Here is a 23,799-nt window from a genome sequence, read left to right as displayed (position 1 = left end):
ATGATTTCTGAAGCAGAAGGGTCTCCTCCCCTTAACCTGCAGCCCCTCTGTGAGCCGTTGGAGTGAAATGAGGGATGGGAAGTCTCCGGATTCGGCAGCTCCCCACATGGGGGGCTGTGCTGCTGCTCCCCCCTGCGGGGCGCAGTGTCCCAGTGAGGGACCCCCACCGCCCCCCTCAGCCCACCTCCTTCCTTCTTGGGGCAGCAGAGCAGCCCCGGGTGGGGGAAAGGGAAGGAAGGGGCTGTGTGTGGGGCTGTGTGTGGGGCTGGAGCTGGGCTTGGGGTTGAGAGGGCATCTCCCATAGAGCTGGGAGCAGCAGCTCCCCACGGGGGGGCAGCGCCGGGCTGCACGGCCCCACAGCGCTGCGGCATTCAGGTGGGGCCGGGGGGGGCTCAGGAGTGCAGCGGATCCTTTGGGGTTTCGGTCGTAGGAAAGGGGAAAAAGGAGGAGGGATGGGGAGGTGAGAGCAGCGCGGAGCCCCCCTGCACTGTGGGGTTGGGGACCCATCGATGCCCCCCCATAAAACGCTTCTCTCTGTGCCCCTCGTGTCGCTGCCGCGCCGCCCCCTTCTGTAGAACCGCGGCACCAAAAAAAAAAAAAAAAAAAAAAAAAAATCCCACAAAAAAAAAAATCTCCAAAAAAAGGAAAAAAAAAAACAAACAGAAAATTACAGCTTTTTTTTTTTTTTTTCTTCCCTTTTTTTTTTTTTTTTTTTTTTTTCTTTTTTTTTTTTTTTTGTAATCGTCAAGAACCGAATTGTAGCTCTGCTGCTTCACCGGGGGGGGGGGGAGGAGGGGGGGCTTCTGATGCTCAGCGTCCCCGAATGCTTTGGGTTCTGTTCTGAAGGATTTTTGTCAGCGTTTCTTTAAGGAAAAAAAAAAACCAAACCACACCAAATCAGCAACAAAACGGCGCTCCGTTCCCCCCCCCCCCCCCCCCCTTTAAATGCTTTTCTATTTATGAGGTTGAAAATTCCAAACGACCCCTTTTAGCGTTATAAAAACCACAGGAAAAAGGAAAAAAAAAAAAAAGGAAAAAAAGAGGAAAAAAAAAAAAAAACAACCCCCAAAACGTCGTATTTTGTAAATATTTTCTTTTCCTGCTTTGAGCTGTTGTCATGTCCTTGTTCTATAGAGAAACAAAATGCTTTTCTTTCCGAGAAGCTGATCTTTGTTAATGTCTCGATTCTGTTGGCGAAGCACAGAGATGTGCTTATAAAAAAAAAAAAAAAAAAATTAAAAAAAAATTAAAAAAAAATTAAAAAAAAAATCGGAAAAAAAAAAAAGAAAAAATCAATTAAAACAGAAAATATCCTCCGCAAAGAGAGCGTCTGTGTTGGGGGGGGGGGGGGGGGGGGGTGGCGCAGAGGGCAGCAGAGGCGGCTTTGCTCAGTCGTGGGGTTTTGGTTTTTATTATTTCCAAATTCACTTTTACGGCAACAGTGGAAACCAGTTGTTGGACACGAGGACACCATGGACACCATGGACACGCACAGACAGGCAGCTAAGCTAGGATGGTACACCGAGATCAGACCTCCGCCCCCCCCCCCCCCCCCCAGCCCCCCAACTCCCCACCCTGAGGCTCCCGCTGTGGTTTGGACCCTCATCGGCCCCATCGGATGTGGGGAGGGAAAGGGGGGAAGGTGGGGGGCTGCGGGACCCCCCCCCCAGCTGAGGGCGGTGGGGGCTGCGGGGGCTCTGGCTGCTCGTGTTCCAGCACTGCTGTCACCCCTCTGTGCTGCGCCCCACGAATGGGAGCCCCCAGCCCTCAGCCCAACGCCACGCAGCCCCCCCTCCCAACCCAGGCCCCAATGTGGCCCCAGCAGCACCCAGGAAGGGGGGCGAGGGCTCCATCTGGCACCTCAACCCGAGCATCCCCAGCACCCCAGTGCCCCTCCTGGGAGCTCACAGCCCTCAGTGCAGCCCTATGGATGCCCCCTCCCCTCCCAGCAGCCGTTCATAGGGGTGCAGGGGGGGGGAAGGGCGGTGTGGAGCTGCTCCAGCAGCACCTCGGCCTCTTTGGTTGGTGAAGGAGTGGGCACGGGGTGGGGGAAGGAGGGGAGAAGGGGATGGGTGCAGCACTGCCCCAAACCCCCATTGGCACGGGAACAATGGCAGTGAAGGAACAAAGGGGCTCTGCGTGGTGCTGGGGGCAGGGGAGGCACACAGTGCCATGGGGTGCCATGGGGTACCATAGGGTGCCATGGGGTGCTATGGGGTGCCATGGGGTGCCATAGGGTGCCATGGGGTGCTATGGGTTGCCATGGGGTGCCATAGGGTGCCTTGGGGTACCATAGGGTACTATGAGGTGCCACAGGGTGCCCTGGGGTGCCATAGGGTGCCATGGGGTACCATAGGGTGCCATGGGGTGCCACAGGGTGCCCTGGGGTGCCACAGGGTGCCCTGGGGTGCCATGGGGTGCCACAGGGTGCCCTGGGGTGCTATGGGGTACCCTGGGGTGCTATGGGGTGCCATGGGGTGCTGCAGCCCAGGAGGGCACCGCGCTCAGCGCTGGGATGGCCACCACCACCACCGCCATTGCACCTTCCTCTCCTCCTCCTCCTCCTCCTGCTGCCACCACACGAGCGCAGCAGAGCCGCGGAGCTGCCGCTTCTGTGAGCTCTGAGCTGACCTTGCAAAGGAAGGAAAAACAAAACAAAACAACAAAAAGCCATCGCAACCCCCAGGTGTTACCGCTGCGCCCACCTCCGGGCGCCGTCCCCGACATGCGGTGCAGCGCCAACCACTCACTGACAGCATCATTAAACACATGCTCGTTTATGAAAACAACCACCCTGGCACGGTCCAAGCATATACAGACAAATCTACTCTACGACACGAGGGGCTGCCGAGGGAAAAGGGGGAAAAGCCTCGAATTGATCAATCATCCGCTGGGCAAAGCCACGGAGGGGAACCCCCTGCTGCCCTGCCGGGGATGCCTGGCGGTTCTTAGTTTGCTTCGAACATCTCGGCTCTCAGAGGTGAAAACAAAAGGTTTCTTCTGAATCAGCAGGCAAATGGAAGGGGGGGGGGGAGGGGGGGTCCCAGGCAGAGCAGTGGGGCTCTGCAGAGCGGGGGTCTGCTCTGCCTGCTGCCCTGCAGGGATGGGGGGGGGGGGTGGGACGGGGGGGAGAGGAGGTTCTGTACCTCAAAGTGTCACTGATTGTGAAGTCCTGGAGCTAGAGCTGAATGAACAGTAAAAGCAGGTTAAATCAGTAACCGAGTAGGGGATGGGGAAGCAGCTGTAAAAGGAACAGAGGAAGAAGGCCAGATTATTATTATTCGTGTTTCTTTTTTTTTTTCTTTTCTTTTTTGCTTTGTTTGTATTTTTCCCCCCTCATCTTCTCTCTCTCTCTCTCCCACGGTGATGCTGTGCCCCATCACAAGCCCTGCTTGGCCAGCGAGGCGGACACTTCGTCGGCTAACGTGGCGAGCTGGGGGGAGTCCACCATGTTGATGCTGCCGGTGGAGGAGACGTTGCTGAGGCGGCGCGGAGAGGCGTCTCCAGAGATGGTGGGGGATTTGTAGACGATTTCGGCGCCGTGGTCGGTCTTGGCTTTGGCGTTCTCACGGAAAGTCAGCTTATGAGTCTCGATCTGCAACGAGAGCGGAGCCCCATGAGGTGGGGAGGGAGGAGGGGTCCCATAGGGGCTGTGTTACCTGCGGGCATCAGCCGGGCTGTGCGGGGAGGAGGTGGCTGAGAGGCGGCATTGCGCCGCTCCACGCAGCCTCGGCCTCGGCCCCCCGCGTCCCTGGGAACGGCAGCACGCCTGGGATGCTGCAGCTCCATCCCAAGGCACCACCACGGCTGCTCCTGCACCCCAGCTGGGGGTCGTGGAGGTGGGACGCCCGTGCGGCACGCAGCTGCCCTTCCCTCCAGCTTCCAGGGCTGGGGAGAGGAAGCGGACTGGGTTTGCTACTTACTGGTGCCCTCCCCAGCTGAATGTGGGGCTGGGGGCTGCCTCTCCGGGGGGGTGGGTGGCTCCAGCACCAGGGCCTGGAGCCCAGCGGGGTCTGGGCTCGGGGTCCGAGCAGCCTGGCACCGGCTCTTGTCTTCCTTGCCTTTCTCTCTCTACAGGTGAAGAAACCCAACCCAAGGCGGCGGGGTGCAAAAAACGCATCAGCAATTAAAAAAAACAAAAAACACAAAACAAAAACCAACAAGATCCAGTGAACGTCAACCAGCAGGAAAAAGATTTAAAAAAAAAAGAAAAAAAAAAAAAAAAAAAAAAAAGTAAGGAAAAGAAATAGAAAATAAGGGAGAAAAAAGAAGATCTGGAAACCCAGCGTTGTGAGAATAAAAATGACGAGAAGCACAGGGCAGTCTGATGCGTGGAGCAGTGAGAGAAGGGTAAGGAAGGCAGCGATCCGGAGCAGGGGAAGAGCTGAAACAGAGCTGACCCTTCCCAGTGAGAAAAGAGTGCTTGGAGAGAGCAGTGAGAGGAGAAGCACCTTTCCCTTTGGGAATTCAACCCTGTGCGTTGCGTCCCCAGGCTGCAGCCCCAGCCCCGTGCTGAGCCCTGCTGGCACTCAGGGCGATGCAGCACGGCGCCACCCAGCCTTGGATTCCCATTTCCACCTCCCCACACCACTGAGCTTCGCTGGGGAGGCTGAGGTACAGAGCTCAGCATCCTGCAGCGACGGATGCTGATTAAAGCTCAGCCCAATGCTCCACTTTCTAATTAAAGCTCAGCCCAGTGTTCCACTTTCACTGGAGAGCAGCCCTTGCGCCAGCTTTGTGCTGCGCCCCTGGCACCACATGGCATGAAAGCAGATGCTGACAGCAGCATCCCGTACAGCGAAAGCTGGAGACACAAACCTCTCCAGAGAACAGCAGGAAAAGCAGGAAACCACAGCAGAGGGCATCACCCACATTCACACTCATCCAGGCGGGCCTGGAGATGCACAGAGCGCAGCTTCACAGCCCCAACCGACAGCCCAGGGTCGGTCTGTGCAGCCCTCAGCTCCGCACAGGGGGGAGCTCAGGAGGACGGGGGTACAAAGCATCTCCCCCCCCCCCCCCAGGATGTGGGCAGCAATGCCAGCAGTGGGGCACAGCGCTGCCTGGCGAGCAGAGGGGTGCTGGAGAAGCGGCTGAGGCTGAGTCCAGTGAGCAGCACCTTCCCTGAGCCCACTCCAGTTGCTCTTTGCTTGCCCCCCTCCCAAGGCTCACACGCACACAGGACAGCAGCCCTGCCCTCCTTTACCTTTTTATTTCCTCCTCCAGGAACGTGGCTGATGTTATCTAAGGACCCGATTTTAGATTGCACCTTATCTTTGAAGTCCAGTTTCTCAGATTTCACCTCCACTTGGCCACCACCTGCGAGAGGAGAGCAGCGCAGGGGTCAGAGCCAAGCAAACAGCTCCCCTGCAGCGATGCGCTGCCAAGAGCCTCCCAAACCCCCCACCCCCCCCCCTCCGACCCCAAAATCCCCCCATCCCAGCCGTGCAGATGTTGGTACCTGGTTTGTGATGGATGTTGCCCAGGGAACCGCATTTGGACGTCACGTGGCTCAGGTCCACCGGCTTGTAAACGATTTGAACCTGCCCACGTGGGAGAGAGGAGAAGGAGGTGAGAGAAGGGGGGCGGGGGGGGAGCACGACACGGCAGCACCTGATCTGAATTGGAGGGAAAGGAGCAGCTCACACCCCAGGAGGATTAATGAGATAAATGAAACGGTCATGAGAGATGGGAGGTCATTAATGCCCGTGTGCAGGAGCCTCTCTTATCACATCAGCATGCATGAGACCGCCTCTCCGCAGAGGGGGGAAGGAGAGGCAAATTTAAAGTGCTTTAAGTGAGAAAGTGGAGTGGTAATTAATTAAGATTTGCATACACATCATCCGAAAGGAGGAGATATACCAGAGAGAAAAAAAAACGTAAAAAATAAATACCTTTTCTGGTGTAAAACATAAAGCTTATGTCCACAAAAACTGAAAGAACAGAAATGATCAATGTGCACAGAACTTTGATACAAGAGTGACCAAAAAAATACGCATTTCTGAAAAAACAACAACAACAACAACAACAAGGCTGTCATGGAGCTACAAAGGGTCAAAAAATAAAGAGAAATAAAGCCTAAAGATCCGGTGGGAGTTCATAGCATGGAACCTAAGCGGGAGTTGGAGCACACTGAAGCACGAGGGCACATCCTGGCGTTGCTGCACCCCGGACGCGCAGCCCCAGATGCACACAAATGCAGGCGGCGCACGGGGGCTCAGGGGGGATGCGGGCAGTGGAGAACAGGGAGGGCTGAGAGCCTCGGGGAGGGCAAAGCAGGGCACACACACAGCAGTGACACCGGGACAGAGGGGACAGAGGGGACAGAGGGGACAGAACGTCGCTGCATCCCCAGCGCCCTGCGATTGGGCTGCACCCCCAGGAACCGGGCAGCCCTGGGAGCTGCAGGGCAGCGGGTGCTGCTCTCTGTGTGCCTGCTGAGCAGCCCCTCCATCGGCACTCACGGCTGGAGCTTCATCGCCTCCCTGCTGCGCCGGGAGCAGCGCCCCGTGCTGCCTGGAACGCCCTGCATGCACCAAACCTCGCGTCGGCCCCGTGCCCGGCAGCCCATCCTGACCCTCAGAGCCACAGGTGGCAGCGGGGCTGTGCACACAGCATCGCCCCCCAGCTCCGCTCCGCAGCCAGGGAAAGGTGTGGGAGCGCAGCATCCCGGGGCGTCGGGCTGAAACAGCCCGCGTGCAGCAAGGCCCGGTGCCAGCAGGCGCTGCAGGGCTCGAGGGCTGAGCCTGGACCTGCAGTAAGGCTGGATGTCAAACACGTGGGTCAGCCCCACGTCTGATGGTCAGACACACCGACAGGACATCGCACGGAGAGTGAGGACAGAGGGACGGGGAGAACAGCAACCGCAGGGGCTGAGAGCACACGGCAGGGACAGACGTCAAGACAGGGATGGGGAGAGGTCACACGGAATGCACTGAGCAGGAGGAGAGCCGGGCTCTTCAGAAGGCACAAACAGGAGCTGGGAGGAAAGAGCTGTGCCCTTCTAACCCCAGTGTGCCCCGCTGCAGGACCCGGCTGTGAGAGACCTCCCATTTCCACAGCAAGAGACCCATCGCTGAGTCCTTCCTGCTCTCCTTCCAGCTCAGTTTTTTTACAGACAAGACTCACTGAACTCTTTGTTATCCTGCTGGGGAGCAGAGCAGCGCTTCAACAAGGAAGGCAAACAGGCACAGAGTTGTTTGCCTGGGAAATCAGTGCCAGAGACCTGGGGATCCCATCTCAGCATCAGCAATGCTTAGGTCAGCTTCTGCCTAAAGCATCGCTGTGTCAGAGCACTGCCATGAGAAAGGCACTGAGCCCAGGTTCTGTATCTGCCCCCAGGTTCTGTATCTGCCCCCAGGTTACTGTATCTGCCCCCAGGTCACTGTATCTGCCCCCAGGTTATTATATCTGCCCCCAGGTCACTGTATCTGCCCCCAGGTTCTGTATCTGCCCCCAGGTTACTGTCTTTGCCTTGGAGCAGCGTGGCTATGCAGGCAGTCACTGCTGACTGTGCTGCAGAGGATTAAGGCACAGCTGCATTGCACCCCAATGGCTTCTTGTTGCCCCCCAGTCAGAGGAGCCCCAAGGCACAGGATGATGATCTCCACCTTAAAATGCAGGGCATTCTTCGCCTGCTGCAGCTTTTAATGCCTGCTCAGTGTGTGCTGAGCTCTGCTGCCAGCACGACGATGCACACATCAGCTCCTGGCCTAACAGCGCAGCAGGCAGCGCAGCCAGGGCAGGGCTTGGGTTTAAGACATGGCAAACGCAGCAGGGAACGTGTCTCACAGAGGCCTGACCTCTGCAAAGCAGCTCCTCTGGTGTGTGAATAAACGTGGAATTACATCAGATTTAAGACCAAGGTGGCAAACCCAGTTACATCCTTTATGTGCCGAGCCCTCTGCAACGGTCAGTTTCTCAGGGAGGGCATCCAGAGATCAAAAACAGCACAGAGGAAACCCATGGGGAACATCTGAGGGCACCAGGAGGCTTCCACAGATGGACACAGAGCGGGCACAGCCCCAGGGCTGCACTGCTTGGGGTCTCAGTGATGCTCCTCCCTTTGCCCACCACCATTCCCAGACCCCAAACTCTGCCTCCAGAGCAGACGGTGCAAAATCCACCAACCCTGCAGAGCCCCTCCAGCTTTCTGGCACAGCACCTGGAAGCTGAGCGTGGTTACAGGTCAGGGAATGGCTGGAAATGCCCACGTTCCAATCCGTTTGCTCAGTATCACTTCAGGCTCAGCCCCCACGGGCACCAACACACACAGTGGACACGAGGAGAAGCTTGATATTCACATGGATCATACTTGCCTGATGGGAAAGGCCAGGAACCTCGCTTCTACGTGCTGTGCAGGGCCACGTGCACCTCAGCAGTACAGTAAGCAACGAGGGCTGCATTTGCTTTTACATCTATCACTGACTGCACTGTGTGCAGGGGCCCGAGCCTCGCAGGCAGCACAAAGCCTCAGGTTAAGAGATGTTTTGTTACAGACACGGTTTGCACGCGGCTCAGTTAGCTCTGCCCACGTCAGGCACGGAAAAGGACTCGTTAGGGCTCCTCTACCCACGTCTTCTGGGTTAATGGGTTAAACGACAGCACGTCACCAATTGCTATCTGACAGCAGCGCTGCTGCAAATAGCATTGGTGCTTGGTGTTATACAACATGCCACTACGGGGGGGGATCACAGCGCGCTCAAAGTGTGAAGGTACTCACACTGCCTCCTCCCGGGATGTGTTTGATATTATCCTTTGAGCCACACCTGGATTGAACGCTGCTAAAGTCCAACTTCTGATTAACAATCTGCACCTTTGGTAGCCAGAAAAGAGTCATTGCATGTCACCAATTGCTATCTGACGGCACGGGAGCTGCAGATAGCATTGGTGGTTCAGCGTACACAACATGCCACTTATCATTAAGAACCATTACAGTGCATTGAAAGTGTGAAGGTACTCACACTGCCTCCTCCTGGGATGTGTTTGATATTATCCTTTGAGCCACACTTGGATTGAACGCTGCTAAAGTCCAGCTTCTTATTAATAATCTGCACCTTTGGTAGCCAGAAAAGAGTGTGAGAAACAACATGATCATCTGCAGCTTGACCATGCGAAATATCACCAACGCCAGGAGCCTGCCTGCCAGGGCCAAGAGCAAAGGAGGACCTCTGGCTTGCTGCTCCAGGGTTGGAAGCTGAAGATGGAGGTGGGTGAGCTCTAGATTGAGCTGGATGAGATCTGCCTAGCAAGGCAGCCCTGGTTTCCATGCCAGAAACACCAGCAAGGAAGCCAGCTGCCCGTCTGCTTCCACTGAACAGAAGGGGGGACAGCAGACATGCTGGAAAGCACTGCTGCTCTGAGACAGCACCTGCAGAGCTGGGGTGGGCTGGGAGGAGGGATGGGGCCGAGAGACCCCCCCTGCTCAGCCCTGTGCCAGCACACACAGCTCTGCCCGGCCTCGGGGTCCAGCAGCTCCAAGTGAAGCCACGGGCTGCAGCAGAGCGGCGGTGTGCCCAGCATGATGAGCTCAGCGTGGGGTTGGGCTCCAACTCCTTCTGCAGATGCAGAGGGAAGAAGCCGTTGTGCTCGGGATGCAGTGCCAGGACTGCAGTTTTTGTAACCCGTGTGCAGGTGGGATGGAAGCACAGACCCCAACCGAGCCCTGGGGCGGCTGCTGGCCTGCACTGCTCACACCACCTCCAGAGGGAGAGATGCTGTAATCCTGGAGCCACGTGCCATGCTAACTTCACTCCCCACCCCAAAGCCCGTCTGCAAGAACCCGCTGCAAGGGCAGCTCTGCTGAACGACCCCATGCACCATCCCTCAGCTGAACGCAGTGCCTGCTCCCTCCCCTGCGTGGACCGGATTGAATGAAGACCTGAACCAAAGGCAAACACCAGCGGGGGCACACAGTGCCTCAGCTCCCTCTGAAGAAAGGCCACCAGAAGCACAACGCTCCCCAGAGGGAAGGAGGCACAGCATCCTGCAGGAGAGCGCCGCACCCGCAGCCTCTGCATGACCAGATCCCCACCGTGGTGAGGTGGCACCCTGGGCACCCAACCTTCCCATTTCAGCAAGTGCTGCCTGCTGCTGCCAGCAGAGCTTGCTGCACCACGGCTCTCCAGCACCAGGAGCATCACAGCTGCCACAGCCCTCCAACACTGCTTTTCAAGTTCACAGCAATTAGTTCTGCAAATCAGGGCACGGTTTGGCCTGTCTGCGTTTAGCGAAGGCAGCGAACCAACAACCAGAGCGGCGCTCAGACAGCGCAGAGCTGCTGGCGAGGAGCAGCCCTTTGCAGTGCAGCACAAACCAGACGTGCAGAGAGAAACGGAAAAGCACAAGTGCAGCTGAGGGTGGTGAAAAGAAGCCACCCCAAAGCCTTCCCCACACCGAAGTCACACGCTCCGAGCCAGCAGCTTGCACACAACAGCATGCACCACGCCTGGAGGTTTCTCACGGCTCTGTTGCACCATGGCTGCAGACGAGGCAGCGATGCTCTGCTGGGCAGGCAAGCACACACACAGTGAGCCCAGCTGTGCTCACTGCCACACGTGCAGCTCTGTCACTCAATATCTGTGTGACAGCCACCAGCTGCCCTCAGGCCTCCTGCCGTGCAGTGAGGGGCATCCCATAAAAGCCGCAGGACACATCCACACAGCACAGAGGCACAGAGCATTGCACTGCTGCAGCTGTGTGGCTGCATTCTGCTGCTCTGGAGCAGTGGGGATGCACCACTCTTCACCCAGCTCGGGCTCTCTTTGCAGAATTCTCCTCTGCAGAGCTTGCAAAATCCACCACGACGCCCTATTTCCCAAGCACTCAAAGCACACAGCTCTCTTTGCTGCCCTCTCAGAAAAGCACTGGTGGTCCTCAAACTGACACTGCCACCAGATGTGGCTGTGCCACGCTGCTCCACCGCAGCAACTGCAGCTGGCTGCAGAATGCAATGCAAAACCCCACCAGTCAAAGTGGATCCCGAAACCCCAACCTGCTCAGCTTCTGCACTGCTTCTCTCATCAGTTTCAAAACTGAATCTACTTGCAACACCAGCAGATCCAGCTCAGTCCCAGTAGGACTGGGGTCACCTCAGAGCTGGTAGCAACAGGAGGACCCCAGCAGGATCCCAGGCCTTGCACTGGTTGTGTTTTGAGAACAGCCCAGCACGCCCAAAGCTCTCTGCCCTGCCACGAGGCTGCAATTCCCCCTGCATGAGTTGCCTGGGGTCCCTGCAGGAGGCCGCCATCCTCTCACAGAAGTGACTGCCCCAGATCACACAGCAGCATTCAGAAACACAGCCCTGATCCTGGGACTCCTTAGGGCTGCAGGTCCCAACTCCCTCTCTAAAGCTCTCCCTAACAGGACACCACAAGGCAGCATCACCCCCAGCAGCCACTGCAGGCCAGGCCACCCCACGGCCACGAGCAGCCCTCCCCGTGGTTCAGCTGCACTAAGCCAGGCAATTTCAGGACAACTGAAAGCCAACCAGCCCGAAAAACCTCCAACACTGGACATCAAGCTGCCCAACAGCCGAAGCCCAGCTGCCCAGAGCCGTGCCTGCAGCCCCAGCTGGATGCTGCTGCTCCGGGTCGGGCTCAGCCCCTCGGCACCCGCCATCCCCGCACAGAGCAGAGCCCAGCTTTACCTTGCCACCTCCAGGTTGGTGCTTCAGGTTTTCGGTGGAGCCGATTTTGGATTTGACGTTTTTCAGGTCGGGCATCGGAGCCGCCGAGGGCTGCACGCGGCTCTTGGCAGACGCGGGCGATTTGGGAGGCGTGCGAACCACAGCCACCTTCTTGGGCTCCCTGGCTGGTGGGGTGGGCAGAGAAGGAGTGCGGGAACGGCTGCCTGGAGTCCCGGGGGAGCCGGGACTGCTGTAACCGCTTCTGTCTCCGGACTTGGGCTGCTCACCTGGAGAAGGCAGGCAGACGCAGCGAGGTGAGCGCAGGGTGAGCGCAAGGCACGCAGACCTGCCTGCCTGCTGGGGGTGGCCTGCAGCTCCCACAGCCCCCCGTCAGCTCCCGCCAGGATGGGACAGACACCCATCGGGTGCTGGAGCCAAAGCTGAGGTTGAAAGCAGCCTCCCAGCAGCTCCAAAGAAAGGAGTTCTTTATTGTCTGGATGACTGCTAAGGTGCCCCAGCCCGACATCAGCACGCATGAAAAACTACAAACAAAAGGCACTGAGAGGAACCCGCTCTCCTCTTTGGCATTTGGAAGCATTTTCACCGAGTTGTTTTGCATAATTAAATAAAGCTCAGATCACTGAGCAGCTCAGAACCGTCCCCACCTTAACAAATAAAAGAAGATCCTTAAACATCACCTTTCTCAGACTTCGCTGCTGCAGGGGGCGGCTTTTTCTGCTCCTTTCTGCCTGTTTAATGAATGAGAGAGGTGCTTAATAAGGACGGAAACTTCATTGATGGAAGGATTTAACGCAGCTCTGATAAGTATGAGAAAATGCACATATTCAGAAAATGCACCGCTGAAATGGAAATCCCCAACGCTGGGCGCTTCCTGGGCTTTGCTCCTGGGAATTACGGCCTATAATCTCCATTCCTGCAATCGAAGAATTGATCCTCGCACCCCCAGGTCTTTGGGAAACATCGTCAAGAGAAAAGGGAGAGGTGGATTAAAAAAAAAAAATAAATGAAGCTGGTTAAATCTTCCAAATTGGAGGAAATCCCAGCGGGACGAAGCGAGCGCCACCTCCTACCTGCTGTGTTACCAACAGAGCACATAAAGCAGCAGCACCACCCTGATGGTGCAAAGCTCCCTGCCCCACAGCCCTGCACGGAGGCACAGCCCCACACTTACCAGAGCCAGGAGGGGTCTTGGGGGCCGTGGGGGTTTTGGCTGGGATGCGGGTGGCGTTGCTGGAGTTCCTCTGTGCCTGCCCGGCTGCAGAGCGCGGCGTGGCCGGCTTGGTGCCACCCCTCATCTCCTGGCCCTGCAGGGACACAAAGGCAAAAGGTTCCATTTCTTTTCCTTTTTTTTTTTTTCCCCCTCTTGTTTTGCTGTCCCGATGGGAAATAAACCCGCTCTTTGATTGCACAACAGAGGCTCCATCCACGAGGCAGAGCCAGACCCCAAACACAGACGTTTCCTTTGTCCTCCCTCCCGTATGCACCCATACAGCATCTGCAAGGGTATGTAAACAGCAGCGTGCCATCTACTGCCTGGGGATCCTGCAGAAAAGCCCTCCCAGGTCTATAAACCAACGCGTCTGCTTTCAAGCTGTGCTCTGATGCTGCTCTGTGTGACAAAGCTGAAAACGTGCAGCGGGGATCTTAAGAGCTGATGGGTCCCAGGGCTGCAGGGAACCATCACAGCCACACTGCATCCTCTTATCCAGAGCTGCGGCCTCTGCTCTCTCCCTCAGCACAGCTGTATCTGTGTGACGGAGCGCCACCGAGGGAAACCCCCCCAGCAGAACGAGCCACAGAAGTGTGTGATTTTCACATCCACCTGGCAGACGCAGCTCTGCACACAACCAATGCAGCTGCCGTGTTCTACACAGCCATAAAATGCAGCTTAAAGCTGCAGAGCAAAGGGTATGAAAGAACACAAAGGGACCCAGAAACGCTTCGGAGAGACCAGGTAACCCCTGCAGCACGTGAGATGCTCTAAAGCAGAACAAGGGGCCGTGAGACTGACACAGCTGCTCCAAAAACTGCCGTGCAGAGAAGCACATCCCACAGCACTGTGGATGCCCCATCCCTGCAGGTGTCCAAGGCCAGGCTGGATGCGGCTCTGGGCAGCCTGGGCTGCTGGTTGGTGACCTGCACACAGCAGGGGGTTGGAAATGAATGATCATTGTGGTCCTTTGCAACCCAGGCCATGCTATCATTCTGTGACCCCCCTCTCTGAGTGACACGCGGTGCTTCAGCCCAGCAAGCGCTGCCAGCACTGCCTTATGCTGCTCTCCAAGGCAGCTTTGCCTCTCTCACATCCCATTTCCTTACCTTGGCCTTTGTTTCATGCGTTCCTGTACTGGCAGGTCGGGGTGTGACTCGTTTAGAGGTGGATGCAGGGCTGGAGGGAGATTTCGGAGGGGCTGTGCTAGAGGAGGTGTGTCGGTGGGGAGGGATGGAGGCTCTATCGCTTGGGGGTTTGGCAGTGGAAGGTGAGGATTTCTTACACATGGAAAGAAAATAAAATCGGAACAACAAAACCAAAATCAGTATGGGAGGGGAACAAAAGGGATAACCAACATTACAGAGGATTAGAAGGTGCAATGTGGAAGCAGACTTGAAAAAGGCAGTGGAGAGGTTCTGCCCTCTCAGCACAGAGCTGGGTGAGGGCTGTGGGCCCAGGGGCACTGCTGGCATCCTAAGGCTCCACCAGCAGAGCTGTGAGACACCCAACGACAGCCTGGAGTTTGCTTCTGCACCAGTTTGCCCCACCAAAGCCACTCTTCTGCTTTCTGACTGAGAATATCACGTAGAACCACCCATACAAAGCCACCATCTGCATTCTAGATTTGATTGCACCATCCAAACCAGGGCACGGGGAGAGGAAAACAAAAAACAAGGCTGAAGAATGGAGGGTAATGGCAAGGACTCCTAAAGCAGGAGTTAGGAATGAGCACAGCCCACGTGGGCAGGTGGGGATCACCTCTGGTTCTCCTCCTTTGCTTACCTTCGGTTTCTTTTCATCAGTTTCAGCCCCTTCCTTGTCTTTGCTATCAATACGAGCTGACAAATGGAAACACACAGTTACACTTTGAGGGATGGGTGAAATGCACAGCTGACAGTGCCTGAGCTACAGTAACATGCATGCTGAGCTGCTGCTACGCCTTCCCTCTAGCTGAGATCAGATCCTGCTCTTAAAAACATGAGAAAACCCCCCATTTCTTGGTGAAACACATCTAAGCACATTCCTCCTGGGTTAACAGGTGATCCTGTGCACAAGCAACATCAGTCACTGCTGGAGCATCAGACACAGGCCAGGTCTGTGTGAGCCCGTCTGCACACATTTGCACTCAGTTCCAGCAGCACTGGTTCAGTTCAGGACAGAACTGCCCTCTCTGAGCTCAACGTGAGTCTGTTTAATAAAACCTGTGTGGTTCTAACAGTCAGGTATGTGCACACTGAAACCAAAGGATGCCCCAACCGACCAGCACCAGGGAGCCCAAGGTGTGTCTGAAATCTCTTCTCCAGTGTGTTAACTTTGCAGTTTACTTCCCATCCCTCCTGACACCGTACCCCAGCAGTGCGCCCTCCGTCTGGCTCAGGCTCTGCAGGCTCTTAATGCTGAGCCTCTGTCCTGTTTGATTCACATCAAGCACACGGTGGCCCTCGCAATATTTCAGGCTGCAGTACTAATGAGATGAGAAGCTGAGAGGAAGAAACGTTGGTACTGTCAGGCACTCATTACAAAGGCCCTGCTTTGAGCCCTCAGCTAATTCCTTCCTAATCTGGGAGGAAAAGCTTCTGATCTTCACCCCAGTGTTTGGAAACCCAATGGTCAGCCCATGTGTGATGCCATGAATGCAGCACCGATGCCTCTGACCCGACCCCAACAGCCCCAGAGCTGCTGCAGAGACTACAAAGTGTCTCGGCCTTTGAAGGAAAAAGCCCGTTAATGAATTAATTAAAGAAATTCCTTCTGTTGAGTCAGAAACCGGGTGACCCTGGGCAAGGCAGCCCCAGCCCACGATTGGTTTCAGGCTCTGATGACAGCGACAGCAAGCCATGCTGATGCTCTGCAGCACGTGTGCAAAGCTTTCTGATGCCTTCTCAGGTAGTAAACAATAAGAAATGTGTGATGAGCTTTGGCTCCGAGGGGAAAAGCTACATCAGCAATTTCCTCATTGACCCCATGCAGCAAAGAGCGCGTTTCTCTCTGCTGCAAACCAGAGAGGAGGGGAGGGGTGAGCAGGATTTCCAGCTTAATGGAAGCAGCCATGCCAGGTTTGGGGACGTGGCAGTGGGGTGAAAGGCAGAGCTCCTCCCCAGGCCAGCCCTGACAGCACAAAGTGGGACACAACATGGAAAGAGACCACAGGTTTTGCTGTGCGTCCTGCAGCACCATTTGCTGCGCAGCCTGCACTTGTGCACTGAGCAGATTCCTCTGAGATGTTCCTGGATCCCTGGAAACTGGGAAGCAGCTCCTTCTTGGAGAAGGAAGAGGTCTAAGAGCTGCTCTGCCAGCAGGGATGCTCATGCTTTGAAGGAAGAGCTCAACCCTTCATCGCGGACAGCCAGAACTGAGACCTGCTGCACAAACAGCACCCTGGGCTCTGACTGCCCAGGTGCTCACAGAGGAGGATTTCCAGCCCAGACACACGCACAGCGCTGTGCCCAAGAGCCTCCACACACAGAGCACCCTGCAGAACACAAAACACAGCCATTGCATCAGAGCACCCGCAGATCCAGAGCTGGGATCAAAGCACGATGCCGTGTAAGAGCCTCAGCTGTGCTCTGCAAAGGACCCACGTGGGACTTTTCCCTCGGTCTGAACTGCCACCTCCCTTATGTTTTTCCCTCCTCCCTCCTCTCTAGGAAAGCTGACCCAAAGAGTTATTGGACTGGATAGTGGACACATGCAAACCAGGTGGCAGCGCCCCGCTGGGACAAGCTGCAGCGTGCTGGGTTAGCCCCAATCCAACATGCCACAACACCCAGCCAGAATTTGTCTTCTCTGGGAAGCTGCCAGGTGTGAGTAAAGGAGCCCAAAGATCCAAAGGAATTTTTAACTGAAAAAAAAAAAAAAGGAAAGCATGATTGGGAACACGCCAGCACCATGCAAGGGATGCAAAACCAAAGCATGGGGGTCTGGCAATGATGCCAAGACATCCAAGATTAAAGGAGGGAGAGAGGGAAGCAGCAGAGCTTTGTAGATCAGTTCACAGCAAAGGTCCAGGCCATGTCCCAAGCACTGCAATTCAGGAGGAGGCAGCAAGCTGAAGTGCTGCTTCAAGCAGCCTCGTGGTGAGCAATGCACCAGCAGTGTGAGCTCCAGGCAGGCAAACGGTGCACACACCTTTCAGGAGAGGAACTCGACTGACTGCTTTATCTGCAGCACCAGGCTTCTTCTTGGGCGTCCTGCACCCTTCTGCACCCAGCTCTGCCTCTTCCACGGCAGCATCTCTGTCTTCCCTGCCATCCTTTAACCCAACGGGGGGTTTGGCTGCTTCCTTTAAGGGTCCAGCATCCCCTCCTGCCCCTTCTGTTTGGGTCTCAGAAGGCTCAGACGAGGTGACATCTGCGTATGACTCTTCCCCCTGCAACTGCTGTCTCTCCTCTTGGTCTTCTGTTTTCCGTGCTTCAGATTCAACAAGGAGCGCCTCTCTCTCTGTGTCTCTCAGGACATCTCTGGACTTGCTTTCTTCTTCAAGAGCTTCTTTGGTTGCTTCGGGTCCTGGAGGAACACGCTGTCCCACCAGGCCAAGCAAACCCTGCTGAGAAGCTTCATCCTCATCTCTTTCCCATCTGCTGGCACCTTCTTTTAGCGGGGCTCCAGCATATAACGGAGCTGGCCCAGCTGCAGTACGGGAGGCATCAGTGCCACCTGCTTCTGCCAGCCCCACGGCGCACACATCACCCAGCTCTTCTCCCATTGCTGAATCCACACCAATGCCTTCTCTGCCCCCACGATCCCACAGCTCACTGCTGTCCTCAGCTGGTCGGACATCTTGGTACATATCCAGGGGTATTGGGATAGTGACCTCGATCCTGGTGGGAGCTGTGGCTGCAGGCTTTGTTTCTTGTTGCGGAAGAGGCTCCTGAGGAACAGCAGCCAGCTGCTCCATGGGCTGGCTGCCCCTTTTCATCACACCTCCCACGTGCTCCTTAAGGCCAGGCTGCAGCTTTGGAGAGCTGGGCTCCCCTGGAGCTGAAGACGCAGAGTGTGAAGCGCGGGCAAACAGTGAGCACAAGCACAGATAGGTGGTCAGTCACATCATGTAGAAGAGAAACTTGGGATCTGTACTATTAATAAGAGCTGCCCCATTCAGCAGACACAGAGCGGCTTTTTAAAGGAACTCTGACCTCCATGGGAACTGGGAAGGGGGTCGGGGGCAGCGGGGGGGTGGGAAGACAGAGCACTGCCTGGACCCCATAGCAGAGGCGGCTGAAGTGTCCCCGTGTGCCATGCCTGCACTGCCTGCTGGGCTGGCTTTAGAGGTATTCAGAAATCAGCAACACATCCAGCTTCCCAACCACCTCCAGATCATTCCTGGTTCTAATGAGCCCGGGGAACAGCACTCCTCTGTCTGCTCCCTTATTGCTGTGTCCTGAACAGCAGAGCCCTGGTGGGAAGGACTGTCAGTCAACTGTGGCTGTAACTACGCAGCAGCTCTGGACTGTGTGCCCACTCAGCCTAATTAGTGTTCCAGCACTGCTGCCATCGTTTGGGCAGAGGAGAAGGAGTGACATTTAAAACCCAAAACATACGGTCACAGAAACACAGATCTTGGTTTTTTTTTTAGGGTAAAGGAGACAATTATTTTCCATTGCTGATCTCAAGCATGACACAGAGCTTGGCAATTTCAAGCCACAGTGCTGCATTAAGCCAGATATTCTGGTTGAACTGAAGCTCTTCTGCTCAAAACTCTTCCAACTGAAGCAGGGATGTGCTGAGCAATGGAGAGCTTACCCTCAACACTGGGGAACTGCTCGAAGCCCTCTGCCCCCATAAGGACGTGCACATCCATCCTGCAGGGCTGCCCGCAGGTCTGAGTGCTGCACAGGGAGAGCTGGCAGAACACCAGCAGGGCAAATCTGAACTGAAAGATGCTGAGACTCCAAAGGCATTCTAACATGCTCTGTCTTCACCGCAGAGATCATTTTTGCAAATCCCACAGCACAAGAAATGCAGGTGGGTAGTTATGAGATACCCACAACTGTGGGCATGCATCAATAATCACACCAAGTCATCAGAGCTCATCATCGTTACAAAGCAGCAGCACTGCTAAAGGTCAGTTTTGGAGATGTAACCATTTATGTCAGAAGCCAGAAATGCCATCTATAGGTTCTCTCAGAGCTGCAGTGAGCTGCACGTCCTCAGAGCTGACAGCTGAAAGATCCCGGGACAGGACAGAAAGCTCTCATTGAAAATCAGGTGAGAAATAGCAGCTACCACCAGACTGAAACAGACAGACGGCAGGGATAACTCACCCCATCCTGCTAACAACCCTGATTTTAAGTAGCATCACTATTTTGAATGCAGAAGAGCTGCTGGCCTGAGAACCACCAGCCAGGCATCAAATGCTTTATTTTAATGGCAGGGAGCAGAGTGTGTGTAGCTGTGCTGAGTGTGAAAAGCAAAGACCTCAATTCACTCTGAGCTGAGAAAGCAAAGAGCTGCGTGCTTCCTGCAAAGGCAGGGATGACTGCAAACAGCAGTCAGAAGAGGAGAGACTGCAGGAGCAGCCTGAGGAACCTGAACAGAAAACCTCCCTACCAAATGGGCTTTAACTGCCCTTCTAATTAGCACACAAAACCAGTGCTGTCACATACAGACGTGAGCAGGACAGCTGTGTTGAAGTGACTGCCCACCTTGCCTAGCATTGGCAGACGCCCCTGGAGACTGGGATGCAAAAAGAGCCCACCCTAAATGAGACACAGTAGGTAAGAGTCAGATAGTTCAGATGGGACGTGCAGGGCCCCAGGCTGACCCTACGCAATGCTCAGCAGTGCCTCCTGGCTAACTGCTCCATCCTGGCTCTGTTTATGACCTTTTCTAGCCTGGAGGATGCTCTGTTTTGCCACTGGACAAACAAGCATCGGTGCTTCAGCCACCTGAGAGAGAGAACCGATGAATGAAGAGCTGCCTGAAATGGGTGCGTTGGGACATTCAAAGTGTGTGTGACCCGCCTGCCAGCAACGGGGAGAGCTGTACAACTGCCCACGGGGTGCAAAGCAGTTGCATTACAGAAGAAAACTCCCAAGCCCCCAAGGAGCAGCAACCAGACCCCAGCGACAGCAGTCTGACCAACCTTGAGCAGCATCTCCTGCAGCGTGGTCCTCCAGGCTGGGGGTGGCTCCTATGCCCGCCTCTTCAGCTGGTCCCAGTTCAGAAGGAGAATGGAAAAAAAACATCATCAGAACACGAGAATTAAGTTTAAGCACGCTTCTGGAGAATGCCTTTACCTCCTTGCTGATTCTGCCCATCGCGGCTGTGTTACGAGCAGGGCAGTATCAGAAAGGCAATCAAGCTGTGTTAATGCTGGGTCCCATTAGATTTATCCGACAGCTGCTGTACCAACGTGTTTCATCAGCTGGCAAGTCACCACAAGCTCCTTCAGACAGACATGCAGAAACCTGAGCACTGAGCACGGAAATTTGGGGATTTACGTTTCCTCTTCTACTCCTGCCAAGCTGGCAGCATTCGTATCCATGTCTCTTACCTGAGCTCTACCTCATCCGTGTCTTCTCTCCAGCTGACTGTAATGAGCTCTTCCTGGGCTATTTGCTGCCAGCTAACCTGGGTGTGTAACAAACCCAGTGCTTGCAGAGCTGTGGGCTTGTGTTAGCGTTTGGGTGCTGGCAGAAGCCCATTCTACCACACTGCCTTTCCCAAAACCTGCCTGATGTTTCCAGGATAACCCAGCAGCCACCACACAGGGACCACGTGCTCACTGTTCACAGCCACACCTGACTGTCCGAGGAGCTCCTGCCCTGCTCTGCACGGCTCTGCTGCACATCAATCCCTTCTAACTCTGAAAGACCCCCATTCCACCCTGCAAAAGCAGGCCCAGGTGCAGAGGTCCTGAAGGAGCCACTTGGCTTCCTCTGCAAGATCTCCAAAACGTGCTGGCAGCCCAAGAAGTGCTGCAGTGGTCTGGATTCCACCTGCCTCTCCAAAGACAACTGTGTGGGCTGAGAGAATGCCCAGGAGAGGAGCAGCGAGGTGCTGCAGAGATGGGCAGGCTCTGCAGGAAAGCACTTTGCCTGGAGACGTGAGGCAAAGCCACCAGAGAGAAAGATTGTCAGATGAGGAGCTGAGGAAGAGAGAAGAAAAGGCTGCGAGTGTCCCCCAGGCTGGGGAAGGCAAGAGGACAGCAGTAAGCAAGGATTGCATCAGAAGAAGGAAGCAAGCACGAGGAGAGAAGCACGCCTGCGAAAGGTTCTGCAGTGTTACTGCTCAGCACCAACCAGTCCAGCTCTCTGCTCTATCTGTATCAAGAGATGAAGCTGCACCTCGGTCTCCCTCACCTGTGGTTCCTTCTGGGATCTCCCCGTGCTGATCCTCTTGGTCTCCTTCCTCTACTAAAGGTGCTGTGGCATCTGAAAAACAATGCAGCTTTCACACAGCCAGCAAGTGGCAAAAGCCTGGGGAGGTCAGGATGCTCCCAAGGCTCGTTTTGCTCAGAGCAGCACCCATCTCCCTCCCTTGAGCCAGCGCTTGTGGAGGGAGACAAGCGAGCAGGACGCAGCAAAGCTGGTCCTTAGGGACACAGTGAGCTGCCCCCACAGCAAGCACACATCTCTCATGTGGCTGCTCTGCATGAGATCACAGCCTCCATCTCCAGCAGGCCAGGGCTGGAAAACTGCTCAATATCTCCATCCTTTTTAATTTTAGATACATTTTGCAAGCCAATGCCTTTACCCGAAGCCACCAAGAGGCAGCTACTTGGGATTAAAGCAGCCAGAGAAACAGTGCAGTTAATTAAAACAACAGGCAAGTCTCTAGATTACTTCCAAACTAGATTTCTTCCAGCGAAGCAGCACAGAAATGCCCTGACCTGACCCACAGCACTTCTGCATCAACTCAAAGCTGTACATACAGACTCAATCCATCTCACCATTCCAGCACAAATCGTGCTGTGTGAATGAACACATCAATATAGAGGGAACACAAAAAGAGCTCCACCTGACTCCGACAGGGAACACAGAGCAGGATGGGCCGGCAGTATTCTGATGGTGCACAGTGATGCAAACCTCTGAACCTGCGGGCGACGTGGGACTGCTCCTGGCTGCACTGAGCTAATTGGACCCTGAGGTCACTGTGTGAGAAGGAAACAACCTGCAAGAGACTTGCTGAGCTCCAAGCACCACTTTGCATCTCCATCTCCGGCCTTCCGACCCACTCTCCACCTTTAAGGCCAATCCTCTCGTTCTGCTGAGTGAAAACCTCACTTGTGATGAGCCTAACGAAGAGCTCTCATCCAAGAGCACCGACGCTCCTGAGAAACCCCAGCAGAACGTGGCACGAGGCTCTCGGCAAGGTTTAGCACGACCCCAACCATCACGGTTTCAAAGCAGTAAGACAAAGAGCTCCCACCTTCTGTAGTTGGGGTGCTCTTAGCGTCAGATGTTTCAGAAACAGGCTCATCCGATCCGTCATCGACTGGAATCTGAAGGGGATAGCCTGGAAAACAAATACTTAGAACAGGTCCTTGGCGATGAGTTACAAACCTCTAACGGCCCAGGTCCACTGGAGAGCATCAAACACCTGAACTGATAAGCAAGCAAAGCGTGAAAATGCCAACCAAAAGCATCGGTGCCATCGCCAAAAAGAACAAGCAGGAGCCAAAAGAAAAACCCAGGGAACCACACAGCAGAGAATGGCAGAAGCAGGAAAGGAGATCTCAGCAACAGAAAGCAGGGAAGATGGACGTCTGAGTCACTGTTGTCCCCTCTGCCATTTCTGGAGCCATCAGACTCTCTCCCAGAGCTGCTGCTGAGCGCTCCCATGATGTATTGATTCATTCTCCTCACTGCAAACCAGCAAGTCTTTGTGCAGTGCATTAGGCACAATGCCAGGCTGGGGCCAAAGTCATCTTTTGGAAGAGTACAGCAAAAAGCACAAGTCTCTTCTTTGCAAAGAGGCTGACCAAATGAAATAGTACAACGAAAGCTGGAGAAAATGACTCGGAAAAGAAGCTTCAAACTAATAAAAGTGAAATCCCTGTGATGTGCAAAGATGGGGCTACGAGCTGAGAGAAGCTATCAGCCTGAAATGCATCACACGACCCACGATGAATGGATGCCATGGATTCTCTCCTCGGCTGAGATAACCCACTGGTCTGGTTTGGTGGAAGCTGTGTCCAAAGCCCTTCAAGAAAATAAAATCAAGATGGTGTTTATATGAATCATAGCCAAGAGTGAGTCCCACCAAGTGTGCTGGGGCTGTGTGGGTTTCCAAGCTCAACTGTGCAGCGTGGTGGGATGAGAAAGGAAAGGCTTCTGGAGAAATGCAGGTCTGAAATGTGGGATAAAAGACTCTTGCATGGCTCCCAGAACTCTCTGCTCAGCCTTGTGCAGGTGAGAAAAGCAGGCAGCAAGCAGCATCCTCGAGCCGTGTCTCAAAATAAAAGCAGTGCTGTGTTTTAATAGCAAACTGAGGAGTGAACACAAAAGCATGGACGTGCCAAGCTGCAGCAGTAAGATCAGAACTGCTTGAGACAGCACGGGATCTGTGCTCTGCTAGGCAACCAGATCACACAGCAGCATCCTCCTTCATTCAGGAGCATCAGAGCACCCTGTGGGCCACCCAATGCTTACTGCCTGCAGCAAGCTGCTATGCAGGAACCTCCCATACACACACACACACACACACAGCATCTCCTCCTGGCTGTCCCCAGGGCTCTGCTCCCCCTGCCTGGGTCACTCTTGTCCCCTGCACTGTCTCCTCCTGGAGGTGCTCACCTGAGGGGACGTGCTGCCTCTCCTGGTCCTCCACCACGGTGACATCCTGGTGTGGTTCTGCCATCTTGCAGCCAAGTTACCTGAAGGAGGAAACAAAAGCAATCAATATCAGGCAAATCCTGGAGCCTTGTTGGTGTGTTCCATGCAACCACGTCCCGGGAGCATCCTCTGGTAAGCAACGAGCCGAGAGCTGCAGGCTG

At 55.1% G+C, this 23,799-nt stretch overlaps 1 protein-coding gene across 2 annotated transcripts; it reads right to left on the bottom strand.

Moving 5' to 3' along the window:
• Positions 1-3,379: 3,379 nt before the first annotated feature.
• Positions 3,380-23,663, bottom strand: MAPT (microtubule associated protein tau; the record flags this gene model as incomplete). 2 transcript variants are annotated; one of them, XM_079547028.1, is made up of 15 exons in its annotated part: positions 3,380-3,595; positions 5,207-5,319; positions 5,462-5,543; positions 8,723-8,815; positions 8,964-9,056; positions 11,648-11,913; positions 12,325-12,371; positions 12,815-12,951; positions 13,967-14,137; positions 14,643-14,698; positions 16,989-17,840; positions 19,945-20,010; positions 21,164-21,235; positions 22,233-22,319; positions 23,600-23,663. In XM_079547028.1, 15 exons carry the CDS (start codon positions 23,661-23,663, stop codon positions 3,380-3,382), a joined length of 2,415 nt encoding a protein of 804 aa, XP_079403154.1. The 2 variants fall into 2 exon arrangements, with proteins under 2 accessions (XP_079403154.1, XP_079403155.1); XM_079547029.1 differs by lacking the exons at positions 8,964-9,056; positions 13,967-14,137; positions 16,989-17,840.
• Between the last annotated feature and the right edge of the window lie 136 nt (positions 23,664-23,799).

This window comes from Tetrao urogallus, assembly GCF_951394365.1.
Source record: "Tetrao urogallus genome assembly, chromosome: 26".
In the NCBI taxonomy this organism is placed as follows: Eukaryota; Metazoa; Chordata; class Aves; order Galliformes; family Phasianidae; genus Tetrao; species Tetrao urogallus.
This window is presented reverse-complemented; position numbering and strand designations above follow the sequence as displayed.